This window comes from Furipterus horrens, unplaced genomic scaffold (assembly GCF_987537825.1).
Source record: "Furipterus horrens unplaced genomic scaffold, mFurHor1.1.pri manual_scaffold_3, whole genome shotgun sequence".
NCBI classification, from domain to species: Eukaryota; Metazoa; Chordata; class Mammalia; order Chiroptera; family Furipteridae; genus Furipterus; species Furipterus horrens.
Window position 1 is genome coordinate 89,816,131 of NW_028327173.1, and position 25,045 is coordinate 89,841,175.

Below are 25,045 nucleotides of genomic sequence, written 5' to 3' on the forward strand. Positions count from 1 at the left end.
AAACCCAACCGCCCAGACTTCAAAGGAAGATACATAGCCTTGAAATAATGAAAAGTGAAATCTTTGCATGTGGAAGGAAAGAAGTTGAGGTATATACAACTTTTAACTGTATTAGGGATGTATGAACCAGTTTCAGAGCAAGATTTTTATTTACTCTAGGTGAATACACATCGGAACCAATGATCCCCGTATCACTTCATACCAAGTGTGGTCTGCTTAGTTAGAACCAGTTCATGCATCCCTTAATTTTTTATGATGATTGTTGTTATTTTTGTTGTTATTATTTGGTGTTTCTAATGTTTTTTTTGTGTGTGTGTTTTTTTTTTTCTTTGCAACTCTCCGCACTAAAACTCTCAACATTGTGGAGAAAAGCCGTGACTTAACTCTACGCTGCAGTGAGATGTAGCAGAAACGGCCCCAGCAGCACAGCGGGGCTGCCGCTCGCAATAATCACTATTGATTTAAAGCTTTACTTAGCCTTCCTCTGTACCCCCTTAGTCAATAAGATCTTGCCACATTTTATTAGTGAGGTTGAGAAATGTATTATTTGTTTGTTGTTCTGCCTCTTCCCCAATATTAAACTGTGAAATTTCTGATTTGTTTAAACTCTGGGTGAATCATAGCTTAGTTGCATGTCCAGCTAATTTGTTTCTATACATTTTGTTTGATTCTCTTTCTCCTCTCAGGGCTTTTACAAAAAAATATATATATATGGATCTTCTGAAAAGTTTTTTGAGGTGCAAGTTTCTCTCTTGTTTTTCTCTTTGATTTGTGGACACAATGCTGAGATTCAATCACTACATGAAACTCCTGGCTGTGGAAACAAAGCAAAAAAACCCCAGGGCTGAATCCGCAAGCGGCCCCGGGGAAGCTACGAGACAGTCGGATGCCAGTTTCAGAAAGATTCAGCGAACCCTCAGCCCTCTGTTCCTCGTTCCTCTCCTCTCTTCTTCAAGAAAGAAGTTGATCCTAGTGATTTCAGCCCATGCATTAAACAGGAAACAATAATAAATGTGTAGAATTCATATTTTTCTAAAGGGAACTTAAAAACTGCTGCTACATGTTATGTACAAAACTGGTGTATGCCACATGAACAGAATCACAAGTTTAGTTTTGGTACTTTTGTTCTTCTTTGTATTCAGTTGTATAGTACTTTCAAATTCAAAATGAGAAGAAAAGCTGTTCTGTAACATACCATCTAAGCAATAAATGTTATATTTTTAAAATGGCAGATTGCTTGTCACACAGTTGTCCTATGATTTGCTGTGATCCTGTCAGTTTGTACTGCTTCCCGTCAGCACAGGCGTCCATGGTTTGCCATGAACGCTCCGTCACCTGGTGGCCCTTCAAGCTCAGCCATAGCTGTTGGGCCACCTGGAGTGAGAGAGTGGAGCGCCAGGAAGAACCCAGCTGTGGTTGCGACTTAATCCCGGGTGCACAGGGTGGTCCTTCTCAGGGGCAGTGGGCAGGCCCGAGTGAGTTAGCAACAGCTACAGCCTGGAATCCTATTTTCTGGGCAGCAGCTCCTGAGAAGTGCACTTTGCCTTTTCCTTCTCTTGCCAGTTACGAGGGATAGAGTTGCCCCTGGGTTGGGGAGACCCTCCCCATCATTTAGGGGAAGGGCTTGGATGGGACGGTGATCCCAGGGCTGGGGACAGAGCAGATCGAAACACGTTTGTGAAGGTCTGTCATTAAAGCAGCAGATGAGCAGAGCCCTGAACAGCCTAAACCAAGCGGGAGTGGCTCTCAAAGCACACCTCTGGAGGAAGCTGGGCTGGGAAGCGCCTTGTAGACGGTGCTTCACTACGTTGACTGTGCTAAGGGTTGGTTCTCAGCTCCAGGTCTTAGCAAGATAAGTGCAGTGCTCTCTGGACCTGAAAGCTTCTGTGGGGGCCCTGCTGCTGCTCCCGGCCCTCACCCCCCACACACTACCCCCAGGAGACTGGCTGTGCTGGGGTGCCAGTGAGGGGTGCCCGCTTGCACTAAGTGAAACAACCAAAGTAAGTCAGGAACAGTTATAAACAAGCAGCTCACAAGAGACATGCCTCCCAACCTCTTCATTCGGGGAAGGGGAAGCTGTGGCCACCAGCGAGCATCATTTCTAGCCCCATGTGGATGAACTTAGTTTTCCTGACGGAGCTTGGACTGTCCCTGGTCCATGTGAGGGCGAAGGGGCAGCGGAGTGTGATATGAAAGACCCAGAACGTGGCGGCGCCACAGCCTGGGGCATGTTGGGAGAAGGCATGTAGGAGGTGAAAGGTGGGATTTGTCACAAGTTCTGTCTGTCAGGAAGAGATCTGATGTGAGCGCATACGGTGCCTCTTCCCTTTCTGGTTGTGAGCCAGCTGGGGCCTCCAGGACGGGGCTGCTCTCCCCTCCAGCCCCAGCCCTCTCCTGCAGCCCCTCACTCAGACGTCCGTCTCTGGGCCCACACTGGCCAACACCCGACAGACGTGGAGACAGCCCAGGTCTCGGGTTGTGTCCAGTTCCCAGGCAGTTGTCCCAAAAGAGGGAGTTAGGCACATGCAGGGTGACATTATTTGCAGAGTTTATTAACTCCAGTCATGATTGAGCATCATCATTAATAATGCATTTCTTAAGTAAAAAAAAAAAAGAAAAGTGGATTTGGATTTTCTCGTCTGCTGTGCCTTCAGAGAGTGCCAGCGAGCCCAGACAATCCTCACAGACAGGCTGTCTCCCTGGAGGCCGCGCTGCTCCTTGCTTGCTCCTTCAGCACTGACGGTGACTTTCCAAGTTGGAAGGGGAAAGTGAAAGAAGCTTACGTTTAAAGATCAGTTTCACCTCTGTGGTTGTCAAACCTCACTAAGGCCTGGGACCTAAACTGAGCTGTGGGGGTGTTCAAGTGTTCTGTTGCAGTCCAAGATCCAAGTAACCTCAATCATGCCTATTCCACAGGGGTTGCCAGGAAGCCGCTGTGTGTCCCAGGCACAGAGAACACAGCAAGGGACAAAACAGATTTCTTTCCTTTGGAAGTTGAGTTTTAACAATGGGAGATAGTACATGGACTAGACAGAGGGAGTGCAAGTCCAAGGCTGTGAAGGGCAGAACCTGGAAGAGAGGTCAAAGGACAACAAGCAGTAAGAGAGTCATCTGCCCTGCCCCGGCTGGTGTGGTGCCGTTGGCTGGTCATCCCATAACCCTAAGATCACTGGATCGATTCCCAGTCAGGGCACGTGCCCAGGTTTCGGGCTTGATTCTCCCATTGGGGTGCATGCAGGAAGCAGCAGATCAGCTGTTTCTCTCTCACATTGATATTTATTTTTCTCCCTCCTTTCCCTCTGTCTTGAATGAAAATAAAACAAACTTTAAAAATAAAAAAGTCACCCACCAGAGAGAAGGCCCTTTGGGCCCTGCATGACTGGAGAGGGGTGAGTAGGGGGTAGGGCGATAATGGATAAGGGTGGGGGAGGGCATGCTGGTTGCATATTGGTGTGGGGTAACAGGGACACAGGCAGATGCAGAGGATCAACCGAGAGGCAGGCAAGAGACGGCAGTGGCATGGAACACAGTGATGGGAGTGAAGATGTTGAGAAGAGGTTGAGTTTAGGCTGTATTTTCAAGGGGAGCCAACAGGAATATATAATAGATCAGAGATAAGAACTACAAGAAGTCAAAGCTTTGAGAGTCCCCAGAAAGGCTCAGAGGTTGGCTTTGACTTATAGGTGTTTGGAATTTTAAAAGAAAGGTCATTCTACCTGAAAAGTAACCTTGGTAGAGGATATGTTGCCAAGGAAAAGGAAAGGGAAGAAATCCTTGCTCCTTTCTGCCCACTCACATAAGCACCGCATTGTGGCTGCTCATGTCCCTGTGACCAGAGGTACACGAGTCTTTCTGCAGCGGGTCCCAAAGAAACAGCAACCTCCTCCCCCATTGTGATTTCTGGGCCTGCCCCCACCAGGCAGAGAATGAGTCCACAATAGCAGACACACGAGCTTATCCGTCGCCGGCTGTGTGGATCACTCTCATGTTTTCTGATTGGCCCTTGCAGGAGGAGTCAAGCCCAATAAATGGTTGGCTCGGCTTGACCTTGACTTGCTTGACTCCAAGGTCAGTGCTCCTGACCCACAAGGTGACCATCAGTCCCTCTGTGCCCTGAGGATTTAGGTTCAAGTAGGTCCTTTTATCATTGTCCCCTCTCCACCCAGAAATAGCATTAAGGAGTAAGTACTTACCTCTTGACACTGATCTCAGGTTAGAACAGCACATGTTACATCTGTGTGTGTGATAAAATACATAACATAAAATGTGCCATCTTAACCTTTTTCAAGTGTACAGTCAGTGGGGTTAAATATATCCACATAACTTTTTCATCTTATATAACTGAAACTCCGTGCCCTTTAAACATGGACTCCAGCTCCCCTCACCCATGACACCTCCACCCCCCGTTCTGCTTTCTGTCTCTATGAATTGACTACTCTAGGGACTTCATGTAAGTGGAAAGGACATCATCACACGATTGAGAAATGTGGGAGCTTGGACAGGGGACACGCCTGAGAGGAATTACCCAGGGCGCAAGTGGAGGGGAGCCAGCCTTGGAAGAAGGGTCTCAAACATCAGGTCATCCTGAAGACACAGCCAGCCATCTGCCGCACATCAGGCAGGGGAGAGAAATGGCCAAGAGCCAGGTCTCAGAGCAAGCTGGCTGGCATGCAAATCCCAGCTCTTCCTCTCATGCCTGATGAATGGCCCAAGTTTCCCTATCTCTGCAAAAGAGGTAACAAGAATACCGGCTTCATAGGATTGTCATGCAGATCAGATGAATTAATATACATAAGGCGCCTGGACAGCACCTGCTACCAAGCAGGCATGACAGGCATGTCAGCATCTCTCATTACTGTGGGTTCTGTAGCCCTGTCTTCATTAGAATGCTTTACTTGTTGCCCAGCGAGGCAAGAGGACGGAACTTCCACTGGACACATTCGTTCTGCAGATGTCGGGGGATGGTCTTGGAGAGGGGGTTGTGGGAGATGACCAAGCTTCAGGCGCTGCCCTCAGGGCCACGTCCTCCACCCTGGCTGACACAGAGCCCCTACTGGCTCCGCGCCTGGGGTGGGGGGATGGGATCCCAGCTCAGCCAGGAATCCCCAGAATGCACAGGTTCCTTCCTACCCTTTGGCCCACCTGGCCTTTGTCAGTCTGATTGATGGAGAAGAATGGGCCCGAGAGAGAGTTCTAGGAACCTCCCACCAGCTCCTGGGCCAACTGTTCAGCTGCCCACCCAGGGCTGGGCAGTGTGGGGTCCCAACCTCACCCAATCCAACAGAATGCTCCCTGCAAAGAAGGGGGGTCCTGGAGAGTGGCCGGTCTCCTTTAGCTTTGTAGTTCAGTCATCTGCCAGCCATCAGCCTCCCGGGTGCCCAAGACTCTGTTTTGGCCTTGGTGCTTGTCACATGTCCCCACCCTGGGATTGTGTGAGGGAGGCCCCTTGAGTTCTTACTCCCCGCTCACACCAGGCAGCATCCCATCTCAGCCCCCACCACAGTGCAGGCCTGGTCTGTGGAATAGGTGCAGCCCCAGTACCAGCCCAGACCTGCCCAGTCCAGGATGCCGGGTAGCAGGACCCCGGGGGATTCGCACACACAGTGGATGCGTGAGAGGCTGGTCTGAAGCCTGACGCTGGGTTCTGAGGAAGATGGCCCTGGCAGCTGCTGCGGAGACAGCTGTAGATTCTCCCTCCAAAAAGAGAATCCAACTCAGGAGGAGGACTGCGAAGCTAGATAGAAGTTGGGAGTGTGCAGGTTCAAGCGCTTCTGGTGGCCACCCCCCCAGCCCCTGCTGCAGCCCCTGGCCAAACACACAAGCCACCCAGAATCTCCCTCACCGATCCTGTGCCTCTGCCCTACGCATTGACTCCAAAGGCTCCTTGAAGGGACAGAGCGGTGAGAAGGACAGCCCAGCTGGCTGCCCCATGTCTGGTGCCAAGTGGCCTGGGCCCCTCCTTTCCCATCCCCAACCCCTCAAGGGGCCAGGAACTGGGCAGGACAGCTGGGTTTATTTTAAACTTAAAATTGAAGGTTGCTCTTTAACAACAACAACACGGTCCCCTCCGATTCTAGACTGCCAAAGTCAGGGTCCCAAATTAGAACCCAGCGGGCACTCCTTTCCCAAGTTACTGTTATGGGAAGGAAGCCACAGCCCAATGTGAACTGATGCACCTGGTGGCCCTGGCTGGTGGCCACCGCAGCCTCACTGCTGTCTGGGCAGGGTCAGTGCAGGCCGGCAGAGGCCAATGCAGGGCACTCTTTTGTCCTTGGACCTGAGACAGCTCTTTAACAGAGCTTTTAAATAAAAGGGATACCTGCTCAGGTTAGAAAATATAGGAGCTTCAGGAAAATATGAAGAAGAAAAAAACTGAAGTCATCATCTTGCTTCTCAGGTACTATTTTTATTCGTTGAATATTACTGTTTTCATTAAGCCCAGCTTTTTTTCCTCACTCTTGGGCATGTTTTCACAGTATCTTGCACACTACAGTGTTTTCCTGTGCCTGATGGTTTTTGTCTTCACCCACGTCCAGTAAGCTGGAGAGGAAAAAGTCCTTATCACCTCAGAGCAGAGATGGGAGTTGAAATGATTTGCCCCAGTCTCCAGCTGATGAGTGCCCTTGTTAGGATGAAATTGCCCACCAGAAAAATTTTAAATCCAGACATGGATGGTATGGGTATCTGTGGTGTGTGTTGTCTACCGAAAAAGCGGTTACAGAAAACTAAGAGCACATGCTGTTGGTTCTTCAGTGACTCCTGTTCACAGAGGTCAAGGGGAGACAGAAGATAGAAGCAGACCCTCCCCTCACCCCAGTCAGTAGGTGGAAGGCTTTGTAAGGGAACTTACATAGGAGGCTTGTCTTGGGCGGACACGAGACGAGATCTCGGCACCCACCTGCCAGAATCTAAAACGTTTATAGAGAGGCCTTAATGGGGTCAGTCATGTGTGCCATCCAGATAGTCTCAACAATACCTCACTCACTCAAGGCTGCACTCTTGAAAATGACTCCCACTGTGTGAGAAGAACACACATTTCAAAGACAGGGGAGGGTGTGAAGAGCCCCTGATTACCCAAGAGTCATCCGGTGCCATGCCCTCTTGGTGACCCCTCCAACACATGCTTCTGCAAAACAGACATGACTTGGGTGCCATCCATACATTCCCTAAGGTCACTCAGCGACTTCCCAACTGTTCCAGCTCTCTTCTGCTGCAGAACAAACACCACCCAAATTTAGGGTCAGGATTGGGCAGTGAGCAGGGCTCTGCAGGAATAGCTCACCCCTGCCCGCCTGCATCTGCTGAGCCAGAACCTTCTGAACAGTTTCTTCTCCCTCCCACGGTGTAGGCAACCCACCCACTAAAAAGAATTCTCTGAATCGCTTATTAAAAATTCAATTCCACACCTACTGATTCAGGATCTCAGGAGGTGGGACCCAGCCATTTGCATTTTTAGGAAATTCAGAAAGTTCTGAAGCCCAGGAACGTTAAAAACTGTCCCAGACTCGTGTCTTCATTTGTACCTTGGCACCATGTCCTACGAGCAAGTGCCACCACCTGACTTGCCTTCCTGGAACTTTGGGCCGCCCTGTCTTGTGACAGCTGCTTGTCTGTTAGCTGCTAGGGCAGGCTGCACACTTCACAAGACCCAGTAAAAGACGAAACTGTGGAGCCCTGACTTAAAAAGCAGGAAAAAACCTTTTCCTTCTCTCTCTATAGGGTTGTTTTTTTGTTTGTTTGGTTTTTTAATTTTTAGAGAGAGGTAAGGGAAGGAAAAAGAGAAGGAGAGAAACATCATGTGTGGTTGCCTCTCAAGCACCCCCAACTGGGAACGTGGCATGTGCCCTGACTGGGAGTCGAACAGGAAATCCTTTGGTTTGCAGGCCGGCACTCACTCCACTGAGCCACACCAGCCAGGGCTTCGTGGTATTTTTTTTTTATTAGCTATTTGAGGTTGCAGCCCCTTGGACATGGGGAGCCTTTGGCTGCCAGTGCCTGGGGACACACTTGCCGACCTTTCCTTCATCCACACCCAGGCCTCCACCAAGGACCGGGGGAGCTGCCATCGCTAGGCCAGGATGGGAAGCAAGTGGCCAAGACCCGTCAGGCGGGAAGTGGAGGGAGGCAGGACCACACATGAGCCAAGGCTCTGAGCACATTCCATTGTGCCACCGGACTTCACCCACAAAATCCAGTTCAAAGATGAACTCACAAAGGATTTCAAGATGGCATCTCAGAGCACTAAACTCCAAGCACCGGCCCTGTGGCCCTGCTCTGTGACTCGGACTAGTCTTCGCTCTACTCTCTCCAGAGCCCAGCAGTGTGTGTTTCCATCAGCCTCACCCCGGTGCCCAGCACCTCCCGCAGTGTCTCAGGCCAGGCTGTTGGTTGCCTGGGCACTGCTGTCACCCAACTGACTCCAAGCGCAGAATTTACTTGTCGTCCCTGGGTCTGCACACAGTGATGTTTGCTGCTTCCCCTGAAAATTCTACCTAGTTTCCTGATCAGCACTAGGGAGGCTCAGTCATGCTGGCAGCAATGTTGGGTTTGCCCGCTTTCCATCTTCACCACACAAGGCCCATGCTGAGCCCCATCCCAAGCTCTTGGTGACAGTGCAGGACTCTGACACATGTGGCATGCGCCCGCTCACCAACGACACCCTTGCTCCAGCTCTGGGACATGCAGCCTCAGCGGGCCATGCCAGCCAGCAGAACAGCCTCACCTCCCCGACGCCATGCCTGCTGCCAGCCCCAGGGAAGCCCCTGTTCTGCAGGGTTTGGTCCTGCAGAGGAGGGTGGGGCTGCAGCGTGAAAGGAAAGGCGATGTGAACTGGGTGAAGGGAGAAGCAGTCAGAGAGGGGCCCCTGCCCTGCAACTAGAGACAGTGAAAGCAAAAGCCAGGGACGATGGGAGCCATGAAAGTGAAAAAAAGAAAACAGTAATTTTTACTGAAACTGAATTTCACCATGCCAGATTTTCCTGTTATGTATTGTCTCTTTTTTATAAGATTCATGTTTAGAACAGTTTTAGGTTCACAGCATAACTGAGAGGAAGATACAGAGACTTCCTGATTGTGCCCTGCCCCCACAAGTGATCAGCCTCCCCATTTACCAGCGCCCCCCACCAGAGTGGGGTATTTGTTCCAGTGATGAAGCTACAGGACACATCGTAGTCACCAGAATCCACAGCTGACAGCAGGGAACACTCTTGATCTTGTACGTTCTGTGGTTTGGACAAAGGTGAAGTGACATCTATCCTTGGTTACAGCATCGTACAGAGTATGAAAAACCCTCTGTGCTCGTCCCAGTCGCCTTCCTTCCTTGTGTTACAGAAACAAGGGAGTCCAAAAATCCCCAGAGCTTGCAGCTGGGGGATGGGGAGAAGGAAGCAGCTTTTGGAATGCCTCCACATGCCTGAGGCTGGTGGCTAGTGTCTTTCTTATGCAAATGGATTTAATGCATCCAAAGCCTCAGGCAGATGGGAGGAGTCTTGAACCAGGGGACAGTATGGAAAGCACACAGAGCCTACGTAAGGGTCTGTGAATGGTCAGAACTGTTTGCAACGCCCACTGCGTCAGAGGACGCAGTCAGGGATATATAAGCAGCTGCAGACATTTTTAGCTGAGACTCTCTCTGGCTCTCGCTCGTGCTCTCTCTCGGAGACTCTCTGTGGCTCTCGCTCGTGCTCTCTCTCTGGGACTCTTGCTCTGGCGCTCAGACTCTCTCAGACTCTCGCTCTCAGACTCTCTCTGGCTCTTGCTCGTGCTCTCTCTCTGAGACACTCTCGCGCTCTGACTCGGGCTCTCACTCGCGCTCTGGCGCTCAGACTCTCTCTGGCTCTCGCTCGTGCTCTCACTCTGGGACTCTCTCAAGCTCTCATTCGGGCTCTGGCTCTCACTGGCGCTCTGGCGCTCTGACTCGGGCTCTCACTCGCGCTCTCGCTCTCGGGCTCTCGCTCTCCCGTGTGCTCCCTCCACGTGGCTTGGTGAAGGGGCCTTCTCCATGTGGCTTGGAGAAGGGGCCTTCTCCATGTGGCTTGGAGAAGGGGCCTTCTCCATGTGGCTTGGAGAAGGGGCCTTCTCCATGTGGCTTGGAGAAGGGGTCTCCAGGCTGCTTTAAGAGGCTCTCGCCATGTGGTTTTGAGGAGGAGAGATCTGTGCGGTTTGCAGGAAGAAGGCAGTTTGCAAGGAGGCTGAGAATCCAGGCGATCCTGCATTGAGAGCTGGAGGGCGCCACAGCACAGAAAGGACCTCCCCAATCAGATTGAATGATTGGCAGCTGCTGGTAAAGCTGAACTGTGTTGGGAAAGTAGGGAAACGGTTTCTCTGACTTCCCTAAAACTAGCCTGGTTTGGAAGTGGGGGAGGCAAGGATATGTGTTTGTGGGTATTTTAAAGAGCATAAGACTTAACAACGGAAATCCGCAAATAACTAAATCTATATAACTGTTAAATAAACAATTCTTTTTCTTTTCACCAAACTCTGGTATTGAGAGTTATAATTTTGGCGGCGGGCAATCGGGCCCCTAACTAAAGAGCCCGTGGGTTTGTTTTCAATTGGAGCAGCCCAGGGGTTCTGTAACACTTGCACAGTGTTGTGTTGGGAGGCCAGGGTCGAGGGGCGCACCCCGGGAGAACACAAGGAGCAAGTTTTATGTTTCATTGGGGAAAAGAAAGAGCGAGAAAAGGGTCTGCAGACCGGCTTCTCTGGAAGCAGGGCTGGGGGAGCCCGGCCAGCAGACGGGAAGCGCGCTCCCCGGCACGTGGCACGTCGGAACCACCGGAGGGAGCCGGGTCAGCGGAGGAGAGGGCCGGGACTCCGCAGGCGGCGTGGAGGCGCGCCCGCGCCCTTGTTGATTCAGCTGACGCCTGTGAGCGCCCCGGGTGTGCGGGCTCTCCCAGGAAACCCACAGATGAAGAGTGACACCGCCTGCTCAGCAGGAGAGCAGGAGGGAAAGGGGTGGGCAAGGGACCCGGCAGCTGGAGGCCACTGCACAGGAGCACGGGGCGCGCGCGCGGGCGCTCAGAGGTCGGAGGATGCTCCCGACTGGGACTCAGAAGCCCTGGAGAGAGGTCCCTGGGAGAGTCCCCACAGGCGGACATGGTGGGACGCCAGGGCCGGGGGAGCCGGGGACAGTGCTGGGGCAGTGGGACGGGCCAGTGGCTGAGGGGTAGGTGAGGACACTGCCTTACCCGCATGGCGGACAGCGAAAAATGCGGGAGCGAGGGAATTAGGGGATTAGGAGAGCTCTGAATGCTGGAGCTGGATTCTGGTGGCGAGTGGGGTCACTGAAAGTCATCGAGTTTGTCAGTTAATAGGTCCAAGCCACACTCTAGAAACACACAAGCAGCAGCGTGTCAGGTGGAGTGGAGACTGGGAGCCCAGTGAAGCGAGTATTAGAATAGTCTAGGCTGCGGAGAACACGGGTTAGAGGGGGAGAGATGAGTGCTCAGAGGTGCCGATGCCTGGGCTGTGAATGAAGCCAGGACACCGGGAGGAGGAGCACAGCTGCTGGCTCTTGGAGAGTGGGGGTTCAGCCTTGCTTGAGGCACCTGTAGGAGGCCTCTGGTAGCAAGTGACAGAGTCCAACCCAGACCAGCTCATGCGCAAATGGGAATGGGTTAGTCCCCATCACTGAAAGTCCGGGAGCAGAGGCTTTAGGCACACAGCCAGATCCAGATATTCATGGATTGTGTTGGAATCACCTTTTCCCTTCTCCCTGTTCTGCTGTTTTTATATTGTTTTCATCCTCGAGGAGGGTTTCCAACAAGGCAGAAAGGGGCCCAGGAGCTCGCCTCACCTTCAGTTGTGTAGCAAGTCCAGGTGCAAGATCTAACTCAGCACTTAGGATTTATTTGTCTGATCAGTCTGAGCCATGTTTCCATCTCTGGGTCACATGCATGCCTTGGAGCAGTGGGTAGTCAGATGTCCCTAAACTGCCTGAATGGGAAGCTCCCCACAGGAGAACATGGGGTGGCCCCAGGAGGAGAGGGAGAGTGCAGGTGGGGGTGTCTGTAGCTCAGGGGACAGGTGAGAGCTAGGACCGATGTGAGTCACGTGGGAGCTGCAGCTCTAGGAATGAATGAGATGATAAATGGGGAAGTGGGGTGAAGGGGGAGCCAGAAAGAGGCACAACACCCTGGGGAAGAGAGAGAAGATGAAAAGTTCCAAGAAGCAGTGAGAATAGTAACAGTACAGCCTGGGGGGGGGGGGGGTGGCAGTAGTGCGGGGTGACCATTCCCATCAGGAGGAGGATGAAGACAGGCCCTTGGGTTTGGTGACTTGGTGCCACCGCCCATGTGGAGGGGGTGGAGGGGGTGGAGGCAGAAGCCAGACGGGAGCAGTTGGGACTGGAATGGAGGTGAAGGTGTGAACATGGAGTTTGGCAGAGACAGGAGGGATTCCAGGTAAGATGGTCACCAGAGGGGATTATAGGGTCCTGGGGAAGCTTTTAAGGATCAAGAGAAAGAGCATGGTTTTCTTTGAGGGGAGGGGTAAGGAAAACTCCCTCTTCCGGTGGGGAGGGAATCACTGATAAGGCAAGATCGTAAGTTGAGCAAGATCCTGGAGGAGGCAGAAAGGAAAGAAGGGATGACCTGGCTCTCAAGATCAGGCATCACGCTGGCTGGTGTGGCTCTTGGTTTATTGGAGCATCATCTGTAGACCCAGAGGGTTGAGGGGATGTGTGTGTGTGTGTGTGTGTCCCTTTCTAAAAGCAGTAAAAAATGTCCTCAAGCAAAGATTAAAACAAAGAAAAAGAAAAGAAAGGGAACAGGCACCAGATTCCTCTAAGATGGGAGCCAAGGAAGAGAGGAATATACAGGCCCCTGACCAGCCTGGAGCTGAGGAGGAGGAATTGAGCAATTCAGGTGAGAAGGCTCCCGTGTTTCAGTGCAGCCTCAGAGCAGCCCCAGTTCACCTGCAGAGAGCAAGGTGGAAGGCAGGACGGTGCGGGACCTGGGGCGGTCCAGGTGCAGAGCAGACCCTGCAGAGACCAAGTGACAGGGACCAGTTAGGGCTGGGTCAGGAGCAGTGCAGGTGAGCACCAAGGACACCTCTCAGCTTGCAACTCAGTTCAAGACAAGCCTCACAGGGTGTCCAGGAACAGGCCCTTCATTCATTCCAGCACTGAGTTCCCCCAGGGCTGGGAGGACAGGGAGAGGCTGGGAAAAAGGAGAAAGAGCTGGCAGAACGGTGAGGTGGAGGGAAGGATGAGTGGAGTTACTTGGGCTCTTGAATGCAAAACAACAGAAATAGACTCAAGTCTGTGGGGGTCCAGGTCTTTCTCTCTGTGGGGCACCTCAGGGACTCTGGGTCTCTCCCTGCCACCTCTTGAATTCCTAGGCAAGCGCATCCGATTGGCCTGGCTGGTGTCAGGGGGGACCCTGGATCAATTGGCTGTGGCAGGGTCAGGGACCCATGCCAGGACAGGGTCAACCCCAGGGATTGGGATGTTTCCAGAAAAGGGAGGACCGGGAAGAGAAAGCCAGCTGCCTCCCTGGGAGCAGGACTGGGGAGTAGAAGTCTTTGGGCTGGAGCAGCTAAGTGAAGAAGGTCCAAAGGGTAGATCTTGTTTTCACAAAGACAGGCCTTGCTGAAGGCAGAGGCCAGCCTGCCCCATATCAGGCCAGGGCAGCGGCAGGGGCAGGACAGAGAGCTGACTTGTGTGCTCCAGCCCAGCCCTGCCCTCGGGGAGAAAAGGGGAGCATCTGAAGTAGCCTCACCATTCCTCTCCCGCCTGCAGAGCCACCAGAAGCAGCAGCACATTCTCCTGTCCCTGGACAAAGGTAAACTGACTTCACACTGGAGCCTTGGTGAGTGTGTGTGTGTGGGGGGAGGGGGGGGGGGCGGGGTGTAGATTCAGACAGGGCTTACGTCACCTGACTCTTGACAGCAAACACCTGTCTTTCCCTTCTCAGTGCCCAGAATGTAAGGTGCATACAGAGCTTCAAATAAGAAGAAGCCCCCTAAACTGACAGTCCCCAGGCCTCCTTAGTCCTCGAGCCCTTGACTGAGCTAGGCCCGCAGTCTTCCACATCCAGGGGCATGTGGGAATGACAAGTGCTGTGACTCAGATGAGGGCAACTGAAGTCATTTCACACAGCTGGGAAAAGAGAAGCCTTAATTTCCCTTCTGATTATAGAGAAAAGGATTCATAGTCAACCTAACTTGATCCATTAAATTCTTCTACATGTTAACAAAATTATCATCTATTATCTATTCATTTTAGAATTTTTCATTTTCTAATAAGCCCTGGGAGACCCTGAGTCAGGCCACCTTGCAAAACCAGGTGCTGAGTCCTTTTGTTGACGAGCCTGGCCCTGCTCCCGCCCAGCCCTGAGGAGGGTCCTGGAGTCTGAGGAATATCCATGCCCTCCCCTCTCTCTCCATGAGGGAGTGTTAGCCCTTCTCCGTTGCCTGCACTGTCTGTAGGAGGCAACAAATTCCTGACACCCACTGGGTATGCGAAGAGCATTGGCCAATGACAACCATGGGTCTCTTTTGTGTCCCAGGTCGGTTGGACAAGATACTCTACATTGTATCATGGCTGGGAAATTCTGGGCCCAGAGTTCAATTTTTCATTGATACTAAAGATAAGCTCACCAAGAAGTCGCTTAGAATTCTAAAAACAGGATGGACTTCACATATTTTCAAGCATTTGGAGGCTGCAAATCTTTCACGTTTATCTGAAGACAGACTTCACAGGATCATGCGGCAAGGAAGGAAGGGCAGCTTAAATTTGAGAGATGGTACTTCTTAAATTATTATTCAAAGCCCTTAACCAAGTTTATAGTAAAGGAAATACTGCTCATAATGGGCCAAATTGTATCCCCTCATCCCCAAATTCATATGTTCAATTTGTTAAAATAAAGAACAATCAGAGGCCAGCCTTGAAGATCCCCAAGCAGGCAGAACCAGTTTGGTGGTACAAATAAAGTTGACTTTAGCTTATTCTGCTAGGCTAACTTGACCTGGGTCATTTCTTGCTTATGCTTCTGTAGATCATAGGAAAAACCTGAACTGCTTCTCAAGACTGATAGGAGGTGAGCACTGAAAATTCTAACATTATAACCCATCACTGTGGAGAATAAAGTCACTAGTTCCTCACTATATAAGCTACTTTAGAATAATATATCCTTGAGTCTCCTTCCATGTTTTGGTTCAAGTGCTCTGGTTTACAAACTCTTTTCGGTGTCTGCACAATAAACTCTCACTAATTACTACAATAGTTCGGTGATTCATTGACTGCTTTTACTTCTGCTATTTCTGAACTTTTAAGAAAGTGTATGCCTCCCAAATTCAATACCTACAATATCAAAATGTGACTGTATTTAGAGATAGGGTCTTTAAAGAGGTCATTAGGTTAAAATGAGGCCATTAGGGTGGCCCTAATCCAGTCTGACTGGTGTTCTTAAACGAAGAGGAAATTTGGACAGAGAGATGACGGAGATGTGCTTGCACTGAAGAAAGACCATGTGAGGACACAGGCAAGCCAAGCACGGGGGCCTTGGGAGGAACCACACCTGTCAACGCCTTGATCCAGGACTTCCAGCTCCCAAAACTGTGAGAAATAAATGTCTGTTGTTTAAGCACCCCCGACGGCGGTATTCATTATGGCAGCCTAGCAGACTAAGACACTCCTCTGGTTTGATCTCCTGGGTTTTTTACAGGTTAGAGAAGAAAGAAAATGGATTCTCATGAGCTCCTGCTTGTAAGGCACATAGCAGAGTTAGGCATACAGGAAGCACTCAATAAATGCTGGGGGTCATTACTAGCATTCCTATTAAACGGTTATCTTGATATTCACAAAAGGAGAACACATGGCCCACATTCCAAGGGCTGGGCCTAGTGAGTGTAAATCAAATTAACAAACTTCTGCTGAGTCACCAGGGCCAAGCTCAGTAGGCAGGGTATGTGTCACACTGTCTTTCCCTCACATTTCATTAAAGTATCTTTATAGAATCGGAAAAACAAGAAAGTGAGTATAGTCTTTGTTTTTTGAAAGTCAGGATATTCCACTGGCCTATAACTAGACCACCTGGGACTTGGGTTCTCTTTTGGGAGAGGTGTTTTGACTCTGGAAGCCTCACTGTTAGACAGATGTTAATGGTCTATTTGCTTATTTCAATGGCAAAGCCGTGCAGGCACCCTGGCTGGTGTGGCTCAGTGGATTGAGCGCAAGCCTGTGAACCAAAAGGTTGCCGGTTCATTCACAGTCAGGGCACTTGCCTGGGTTGCAGGCCAGATCCCTGGATGGGGGCGCACAAGAGGCAACCACACATTCATGTTTTTCTCCCTCTCTTTCTCCCTCCCTTCCTCTCTTTCTAAAAACAAATAATGTCCCAAATCTCTAAAAAAAAAAAGAAGAAGAAGAAGAAGAAGAAGAAGAAGAAGAAGAAGAAGAAGGAGAAGAAGAAGCCCTGCAGGAGACAGTAAGGCAGAGAGGCGAACAGGCTGTGTGGCCTCAATGGAGTCATTTGGCATCTATAATGTGAAGGGATTAGACAGAGACTCTCTTAAGGCCCCTTTCATTTCCCCAGTTTGACTCCTCTAATCAAAGAATAGATTTGCCATACTCCTATAACTGGACTTTTCTGTCAAGAACTAAACAATCTTTGGGAATTGTGTCGCTTGTCAATTTTGTGCAGCTCCAAGGTCGCCCTTTGTTGGCTGCTCTGAGAAAGTGGAACCGGGCCCTTTAAATTTTTGTCCTTGGCTGGCAGGCACAATGTTAAGTTCTGTCAGCAGAGGGCAGTGGAGAGACACTGCAAGAGGAGGGCTCCTGGGTGCTCACAAGGCAGGTTCTCCCATGCTGGCTCCTGCAGGGCACCTGGTCAGCAGCATCCAGTTCTTCCTCCAGGAACATACCTCCTGTGGAGAGTTTATCCTGGGAGGCTAGAAGCTGGATTTCCAGCAAGCCCCACCAATGTGGCACCACCAGCGACTTTTAGGACTCTTTTGTTGTTTTTAGAGGGGAAGGGGGGGGGGGAGAGAGAAAGAGAGAGAAGAAACATCGATTGGCTGCCTCCTGTATGAGCCAGGACCTGGACAGAACCCACAGCCTGGGAATGTGCCCTGACCAAGAATCGAACCCACAAACTTTCAGTCTATAGGAATACATTCCAACCAAGCCACACCAGCCAGGGTTCCATGTTCAAATGAATTAGTGGTTTCCTCTCTCCTAATTGGACCTTGACTGATACAGAACTGATACCATGAGCAGTCCCAGGAGACAGACCCCACAAGGCTGGGACTTAGGAATTGGTTTGGTTGTGCCTTTGGGCTGGAGCGCAATGCTGAGCTCTGTGTTGGTGGGAAATGGGATGGTGGCAAGAACAGACCTGTCATTTCAAGTGGAGCCTGATTTCAGTTCTGTAGGCTGCTCATAAATAAATGATCAGGTCCCCAGGGTGATGTCCTTCCAAGGAGCATATGGGAATTTCATCTGTAACCTTGGTGAAATCAAAACCATTTCTGGTCACAGGAATCTGGGCATCGCATGGATCCTTAGGTGGATCTAGGCGGCTCGGAGCAGCAGGCCCCAGTAGGAACCGCTGAGGGGTTGGCCTGGGCACGCCCACCTACAGACCAGTAAGCCCTGGCACCTGTCACTTGCCCCAGTGGCACACTTCTGTCAGAGGGTTTGAAACCTAGAATGGGTATAAAGATAAGAAAGAAGAATCTGGTCAAATCTAAGTGTACCATATACTGTGTGTCGAATTGGGAGAGCCTCAGAAGACTCCTTCCGTCTGGCTGGATTCCTGGAAGTCTCTCAGATCAGTCTCCTTTGAATCAGCATCACCCACCTGGGAACTCACCAGCAAAGCAGATACCCAGGCCCCTCCCCAGGAGTGGGCCCTCCAGGGGATTCTGATGTGCACTGAAGTGTGTCACTCAGTCACTGGACACAGGAACTAACCCTGGTGCTCCCACCTTACAATCATTTAGTGGCTCCCGACTACCCAGCAGAGGCTCACCCACACCCCCAACAGTAAGTCTCCAACTTTAAATTCACTGGCAGAGTCTGTTTTAAAGTGCAGGTTCCTGGGCTAGCACCCTGTGTGCGGTTCACAGGCTACATTTGAGATGTGCGTTCTCCACGGGACTAGGGCTGTGCACACGTCTATCTGTATCATTTGCCAGCTGGGTAGTTACTGGCCACTTCACACCATCTCCCTTCTAGCCCTCAAACACAATGTGCCTGTGCTCCTGATGCTTTCTGGGTTTGTAATGCCCTTCTTGCCTTTACCTCTTCCTCCACAGTATTATAGTTACAAGCCCAGCTGGAGTGAAGACAAGGAATGTCTGTGGTTCCCCGGGGCCAGGCACTCAGCAAGAGGTTCATACTTGTTTGTAGGCCTTTCAATTCCATTTATTTCAGTCCAATTCCATTCAATGCAGTGCAATGCAACTCAATTCATGTCGGAATAAAAGAGCCCTGGGGAGCTCATTATGAGCATCCACTTGTGGAAACCAGGCCTCAGAGAGCGATGGGAGGAGGGCCCCCACTCACTGATAAGGCATGATGACATATTCACACGAGGCATTATTCCTCCCCGTGCCAGGCTCCTCCGGTACCATAGGCCCCCGGATCGCTGCGGTGGCCAACGGCTTTTTGAGGCCCTCCCTCCACAGCTCATCAGGACATTTCCTTAAGATGAAACTGGAAACCGCTAAGATACGTGTTGCAACCATCATGTCACAGGGGCTCATGAGCTCACCTCACGCACAGCTGTGTGTCTCCTGACCTCAGTCACCATCGATGCGATGGGGTAAGAGCAAGGCAAACTGAACGCACCTACAGCTTATCTCCATCCAGAAACAATGAGCAACAGCTGTTGTTCATCAGCCCAAAGCCCTTGTCACACAGCCACTCCCGGCGAAGACGTCTCAGCAGGAGCCAGGTGAGCATATAGGCGAGTGGGCTGCTGTTGTCCTAAGTCTCACAAATAGCAGAACAGTGCGGAAAGGATGGCCAGGCTCCGGGATGTTTCTGTGGCGGCTCCGGCGGAGCGCGCAGCCGGGCGCCTGGGACCGTGTGAGGGCAGCGCTGCAGAGGCCCGATGCCGTCAGTGCGTCTCCCTCCTCCTGCGTCTGAAACGACAAAGGGAGACGGTGACCTCCTGAGAGGCCTCGGGGCAGCCCTGGATCACTCCGCTCCCCTCCCGGGCGTGCACTGTGGGCGTCGCGCGGAAGAGACTTCACTCTGCACTTACAAGCCCAGTTATTTTACACGATTAAAGACCAGAGAATCTCCTCTCACCACCACCCCTACTCCCGCCTTCCTCCCATGAAGAAACAAATGGCAAAAACTCTAGGACTGGGTTTCCAAGTTTCTAAAATTAGTCCATTCTGTGATTCCCAAGAGATAAATACTGCGCTTTTCTATTGGGATCTTCATGCATTAATCGACACTCTGGTATAAAAGGAAATCCAAAAGCCATCTCCATGAATAAAGCAGGAAACACTGCAAAGACTCATGTGCACAGATTTGGAGGATTTTGCTTTGGAACTGAATCAGCTCCTAAATAGTCTCACTCGTTCTTGCATTCACTCAACAAATATTTATTAAGCTGCCATGGTGAGCAAAGTGCGGTCCTTGCTCTCCTGGAACTTGCAGCAGAGTGGGGAGGAAGGGCACATTGCCACCGGGACTCGATGGAGTCATTGTGCACGGATATTAAGCCCATTATGGGAACAGACACCTGACCTCACTGTGGGTGCCTGGGGAGGGGATGGGGGTCCTTAGAAAGCTTCTTTCAAAGAAGTGACAGGAAAAATGAGGCTGAAAAACTCAATAAGACCCCTCCGTTCCCAAGTCCCCAGTGTCAACATCACAGCATCAGGTGCCTCTCAATTTGATGCACTGAGAAGGGTTCAAATCACTTCCATGCTCTTCCTGCTGAAGAAGCATGATTTGAGTCTAATCATGAGGAAACAGCACACAATCTCTAGCTGAGGACACTCAGCAAAGCAAGGAGCCTGTACTCCTTAAAGATGCAGTGTCCCAGAAGACTGGGGAAATGTTTCAGATTAAAGGGGACTATGGAGACATGCCAACTAAATGCAACACATGATCTGGGACTTGCTCCTGAACCAGGAAAAAAAAAAAAAATGCTGTGAGAGGCATGACTGAGACAACTAGTGAAATCTGACCATAGACTGTAGATTAGAAAACATTGCATTAGTGTGAAATTTACTGATTCTGATTACTGTAAATCGGTTGTGTCAGAGACTGTGTTCTTAGATCAACTGTGGTGTATTCAGGAGCAAAGGGACATAATGCCTGCAATTCACTTGCAAACAGGTCAGAAAAAATGTGTATGTACATATCTGACAAAATGTTAACAATGATCTGGGCGAAGGTGGGGGGTATAGGGTATTTCTTTGTACTACTTTGCAACTTTTGAGTAAGTTTAAAATTGTGTCAAAATTAAAGGTGACCCCCCTTTAGGGGGAGGGCAGGCTGTGCAAGGGTGGGAGGTGGCCATGTGGTGCGCGCAGGGCACAAGCAGTTCAGCTGGGACTCAGATTCAAAGCAGGCACTAGTGAGAGATGTGGCTGGAAGGTTTGCAGAGGCGAACGAGAGAGGTTTGCGTCTGTCTGCATCCTGCAGGCTGCGAGGAACTGCAGAAACGTTTTAAGCAGAGGAGCGTCACAGGATCAGAAGGCCATCTTAAGGTGATCATAGTGGTTTTGTCAGGGGTGGGTCTGAAAGGACCAGATGGCACAGGGGACCGGGCCCAAGCTCTCACGGGGCGTGAGGCCACAGCAGCAGCACTGCGTGCTTCCTTAACATGCAGGGTGAGCTTAGGGCTTCTCTTGCGTCCAGGATGAGGGCTGGCAGCAGGGCTGTGCCATGGGGACGGGGGCAGAGGTTGGACGAAGCAGGCTGTTAAGAGGTAGGATGGAGAAGACCCTGTACAAAAAGTATTTTCCTGTGGAAGTGATGGGACCAACTGAGAGAGTGACTCCTGAGAAAGCAGTTTAGGGGGGAAGAGGTCCAGTTCCCACGTCGATTTGAGGGAACTTTGTGACTCCGGGTGTTTGGCTGCCTGAGCTGGAGGCTCCCCAGGGAGGTCCAGGAGCCCTGGCAGAGCAGGTGGGCAGGACCCTTGGAGTCCAACTGACTGTGCCCAAATGTTGGCGGGGGGCGGGGGGTGCTTACTCTTACTAGCTGGGTGAGCCCAGGCACCCAGGCAAGCTGTTTATCGTTTGTGCTTTCAGTTCCTCAGTTCTTAACATGCTGACACCAGAACTTATCTCAGGCAGGGCTGGTTGCCCAGAGTATGAAATGAGTGAGCACAAGAAAAAGGCTTAGAAAAGCCCCCAGACCAGAGGAAGTGCTCAAAGGGGTCAACCGCAGCCACCATCACTTCCAGTTGGCCTCTCAGGCACCCAACAAGAGGGTGGGCAACGACAGGAAGGGGCGAGTGGAGCAGCCCCACTTGTACAAGGAGAAGGTTCATCTGGTGCAGGCTCTCTACCACCAGCTGTGGGGCAGGCGTGTCCTGCCATACGCTATGTTAGGGGTGTCCTGGGGCTGGGCCGAGCAGACCAGCTCACTGTGCTGCAGCCAGGCAGTGCCTTCGGGCTCCTGGGGAATGTTTTACGTACGCTTTTGTGAGAACCAGTGTTCCTTATTAAAATGCAGATTCCCGGGCCCAGCTTAGGGCTAGTCAGATCTGGGGATGGAACCTGGAACTCTGCACATCAAACACACATTCTCCTGCCTCCACCCCTACCCTGCTCTCCCTCATGGGTGACTAAGTTTCTGAATGCTGCCTCAGAGCAAGAAAGTGTTTTTGAAGTAATGTGTGTTGGAGGGAGAGAACTAATGGCAATTATTTTAATACTGTATCTCAATCATTTTGGATCCATTAATTTATATAATTGAATATAGTATGTTCATTTGGGTTCAAAAAAGAACAGTTGAGCTGCCCAGTAACGGGACAGGGGCCCGACAGGGGCCCTACACAGGGAAAAACACCGGACTGATTCTTAATATCCTTTCGAACTCTAATATCATACAGGACTTCATTGAATACAGAAAAAAGGAAAAAAAAAAAAAAAAAAGGACCACACCTTTCAAACAGAATTTCAGTTCTAGGGAAAAAAAAAAAGTTGTTGGTGGTTTTTAGTTGGCTGTCAAATGAATATTTCTTATGCAATGAGGAAAAGAAACATTCCTCAAAGTGCAATTATGTTATTCTGGGATAGGCACTAAGATCAGGGTTTTGTTTGTGTTTTTAAGGTGTAATAGCTTTAAAATTCATCAAAACACTTGACATATAGTGAGGGCTTTATACTCATTGAATATGAGTAACTCTAACTACTATTATCCCCATTTTACAGATGAAGAAAACAGACTGAGACCAATTAGGTAACGTGTCTAAGGTTATCTTGCCAGTAATGGGTGAGTGCTAATTTCAACAGCAATTAACCATCATACTACACTGATGTCCAATGAGTGAGAATACTTAATTAATCCATCCTAAATAAACATATGTTGTATATATATGGATATGATGGAGGGGCAGTTGGCTTTGTCCATCCTCTGAGACCAGGTTTCTCTCTCAGGAGATGAGATCAATCTAAAGAACAGTCTGTGTGTGGTTGGCCAGCTCTAAGGTGACTGCAGGGGCCTCTTACAACATTCATCTTTCTACTGACATGGTCATTCAAATAAAAGCCCAAATCATTTCATTGGTGTCTTAGCAAAAGCAGCCTTTCCCACTCTGATGTTTACTTTTGGGGTGGGTGATGGTGGCGCACAGGCATGCATAGGCTGGTTGGAGTAGGCAGCTTGCTTTAGGGGAGAACAATTTTTAACAGTCTTATCTTCTTCCTGGTCGTTTTGCACTTTACTGGCAATGCCAAGGGGCAGCCCTGGGAATGGGTTCACTGCTATACCATTCATGAGCAGCAGGGGGCAGCAAAACACAAGCATGCTGTTAGGGGAGCCTGGAAATAAGTTATGCTTCTTAAACTTTCATAAAATTTGGAGAATTCTTGCAGAGTAGTAATACTACATATTTAAAATTATGAAAACAAGCTCATTTAGTTGTTTCAAGTTGGTATAATTTGCTAATCTTGCCATTATGCATTTAAAGGAAAAATAAGATTGCAATTCACTCAATTCCGGAACTCTTTTCCTTTTGAAACTGGCTGTGATCTCCCTATTGTTTCCTTTCCTTTCCTAGAACCCACCTACGGGACAGCACACGAACCACACTTACAGCAGTTCCTGAGTACCTGCTATTTTCCTTAGTTTCGTTTGGTAAGAGCTTCCTGATGGAGTTGCAATGTATAACCAAGGTGCTGCCATCTGCATGAGCCTGGGAACTTTGTGCATATGTGCAGAGTTGATTTGAAACATGTGAACCCAGAGTACGACAATTCAATCTACAGAACTTCCATATTATGAGCAGCATCATGTGAAGGCTCTGGACAGATAGGCCTGTGTTCCAATCTCAGAATTGCCACTTAACACAGTGACTTTCAGTTATTAAACTTGGGTATTCAATTTCCTCATCTGCAAACTAAGATTGTGTGTCCACTCCACTATATGGTTGTGATAATTCATATTGATTAAACATCCACCATGTGCCATGTACTGTTTTTAGACTTATTGATCTGGTGACTTAAACAAAATTCTTGCTGTTATGAAGCTTACATTTCAAAAGTGTGCTGGGTAATGGAAGGACAAGGTAATTTCAGACAGTGGTAAGGGGATAAGGACAACAGAGTGGTGTGATGCAGGTGCTTCCCTCCAATGAGGTAAGCAAGTCAGGGAAGGCTAATGAACAAGCAAGGGATGATGTGGGAGCTGAGACCTGGGCAGAGGGACTCACTGCCAAGACCATGGCTGGAGGGAAGCAGAGGAGAGGCTAGAGGCAGGCAAGGGCCAAGATCCTGGAGAGCTTATAGTGGAGACTTCCATGTTCACACAAGTGCAACAGCAGGCCAGAGGAGCGTTTCCAGGAAGGCAGGGGCTGAGGGGACAGGAGGCAAAGGGTGGGACAGGAGCAGCAGCACTTAGCACACTGTCTCACACAAAACCAGCTGTAGTTACAAGTGACTTATTAATTTTTTAAGTAACAGATGGCTCACTTCTCAGCCCTTTGGCTATGATCAAGCATATTATCTGTTCTTATCAATTTAATATGGTATGTCCTCTGAGGACAATGTATTAGATTTTTGGAACTAGGAGATGGAATAGAACATAGCTCCATCCACTTCACACATCGACCTGGTAATGCAGTACTTCCAGGAATGGTGACCAAATAATAATACTAATGACAAAATAAAAAGTAAAAATAACAGATGAGAAGCTTGGGTTCCTTTAAAGAAAAAATAATTTCAAGTATTTTCCAGCAATAATCTACCTTGTTTTTCTTTGAATATATAAAGTGACAAGACACTCAAGTGTTAAATATGGGCTCATTTTCTTTTTGGATTACAGAAAAGCTGCCCAGAAGCTCAGATAAATTTAACATTTACATTTATTTCTTCCATTATAAAACATACGAACATTACAAACATTTTAATTAAGAAAAATAAATCCAGCACCTTACCACAAAAACTGCTTTAGCTTTTTGTGTATTTCTTTTCAGATTTTGGACAAGTCTAAACTTTACTTAACCTTGAGCATTTTAAGCACTGTAGAGGAGATATTTAAATGCTGGTTCTTACCGTCCTAATTAAATATTTTTAGTTCTTCATATTTTCCTTTCAGCAGAAAACTGAGAACATTATATAGTTACAAACACTATATCTCCAGCTTGCACAGAACCTTAATCAAGTTCTTTTTTCTAATTCAGTTCTAAAATCTTGTAAAGAAGAAAAGCCTAGGTACTACTGACTCATTGCCACATAGATAAGGAAGTTAAATCAAAGGCCTATCTGCTCACTTAAAAATGTTTAAATGGTCAGAGTATGCTGACCAATTACTGGGAACCCAAACTCTCAGGTGATGGTCATAAGACACATCACCTGAAAAATCAACTAGCTGAGAGCCAACAGAGCACATGTAAAATCATCTTTA

The 25,045-nt window shown here is 49.5% G+C and overlaps 1 protein-coding gene, 1 long non-coding RNA gene and 1 pseudogene across 5 annotated transcripts in view; 2 read left to right on the plus strand and 1 right to left on the minus strand.

Moving 5' to 3' along the window:
* Nucleotides 1-6,300: 6,300 nt before the first annotated feature.
* LOC150015479 (uncharacterized) lies at nt 6,301-15,585 on the plus strand. Of its 4 annotated transcripts, none has more exons than XR_016510005.1 (3): nt 6,301-6,397; nt 13,742-13,811; nt 14,511-15,585. It is a non-coding gene; the product is annotated as an uncharacterized LOC150015479 (long non-coding RNA). The 4 variants fall into 4 exon arrangements; XR_016510007.1 differs by lacking the exon at nt 6,301-6,397 and adding an exon at nt 9,154-9,214; XR_016510006.1 differs by lacking the exon at nt 6,301-6,397 and adding an exon at nt 10,779-11,069.
* A 3,028-nt stretch (nt 15,586-18,613) lies between these two features.
* SSR1 (signal sequence receptor subunit 1) overlaps nt 18,614-25,045 on the minus strand; it is a 33,234-nt gene continuing 26,802 nt past the window's right edge. The window contains exon 9 of the mRNA XM_090269850.1: nt 18,614-19,092. Coding sequence (XP_090125976.1) covers nt 19,068-19,092 — 25 coding nt within the window. The 3' untranslated portion in view covers nt 18,614-19,067. The remainder of the gene's footprint in view (nt 19,093-25,045) is intronic.
* Nucleotides 24,107-24,287, plus strand: LOC150015481 (U2 spliceosomal RNA; annotated as a pseudogene).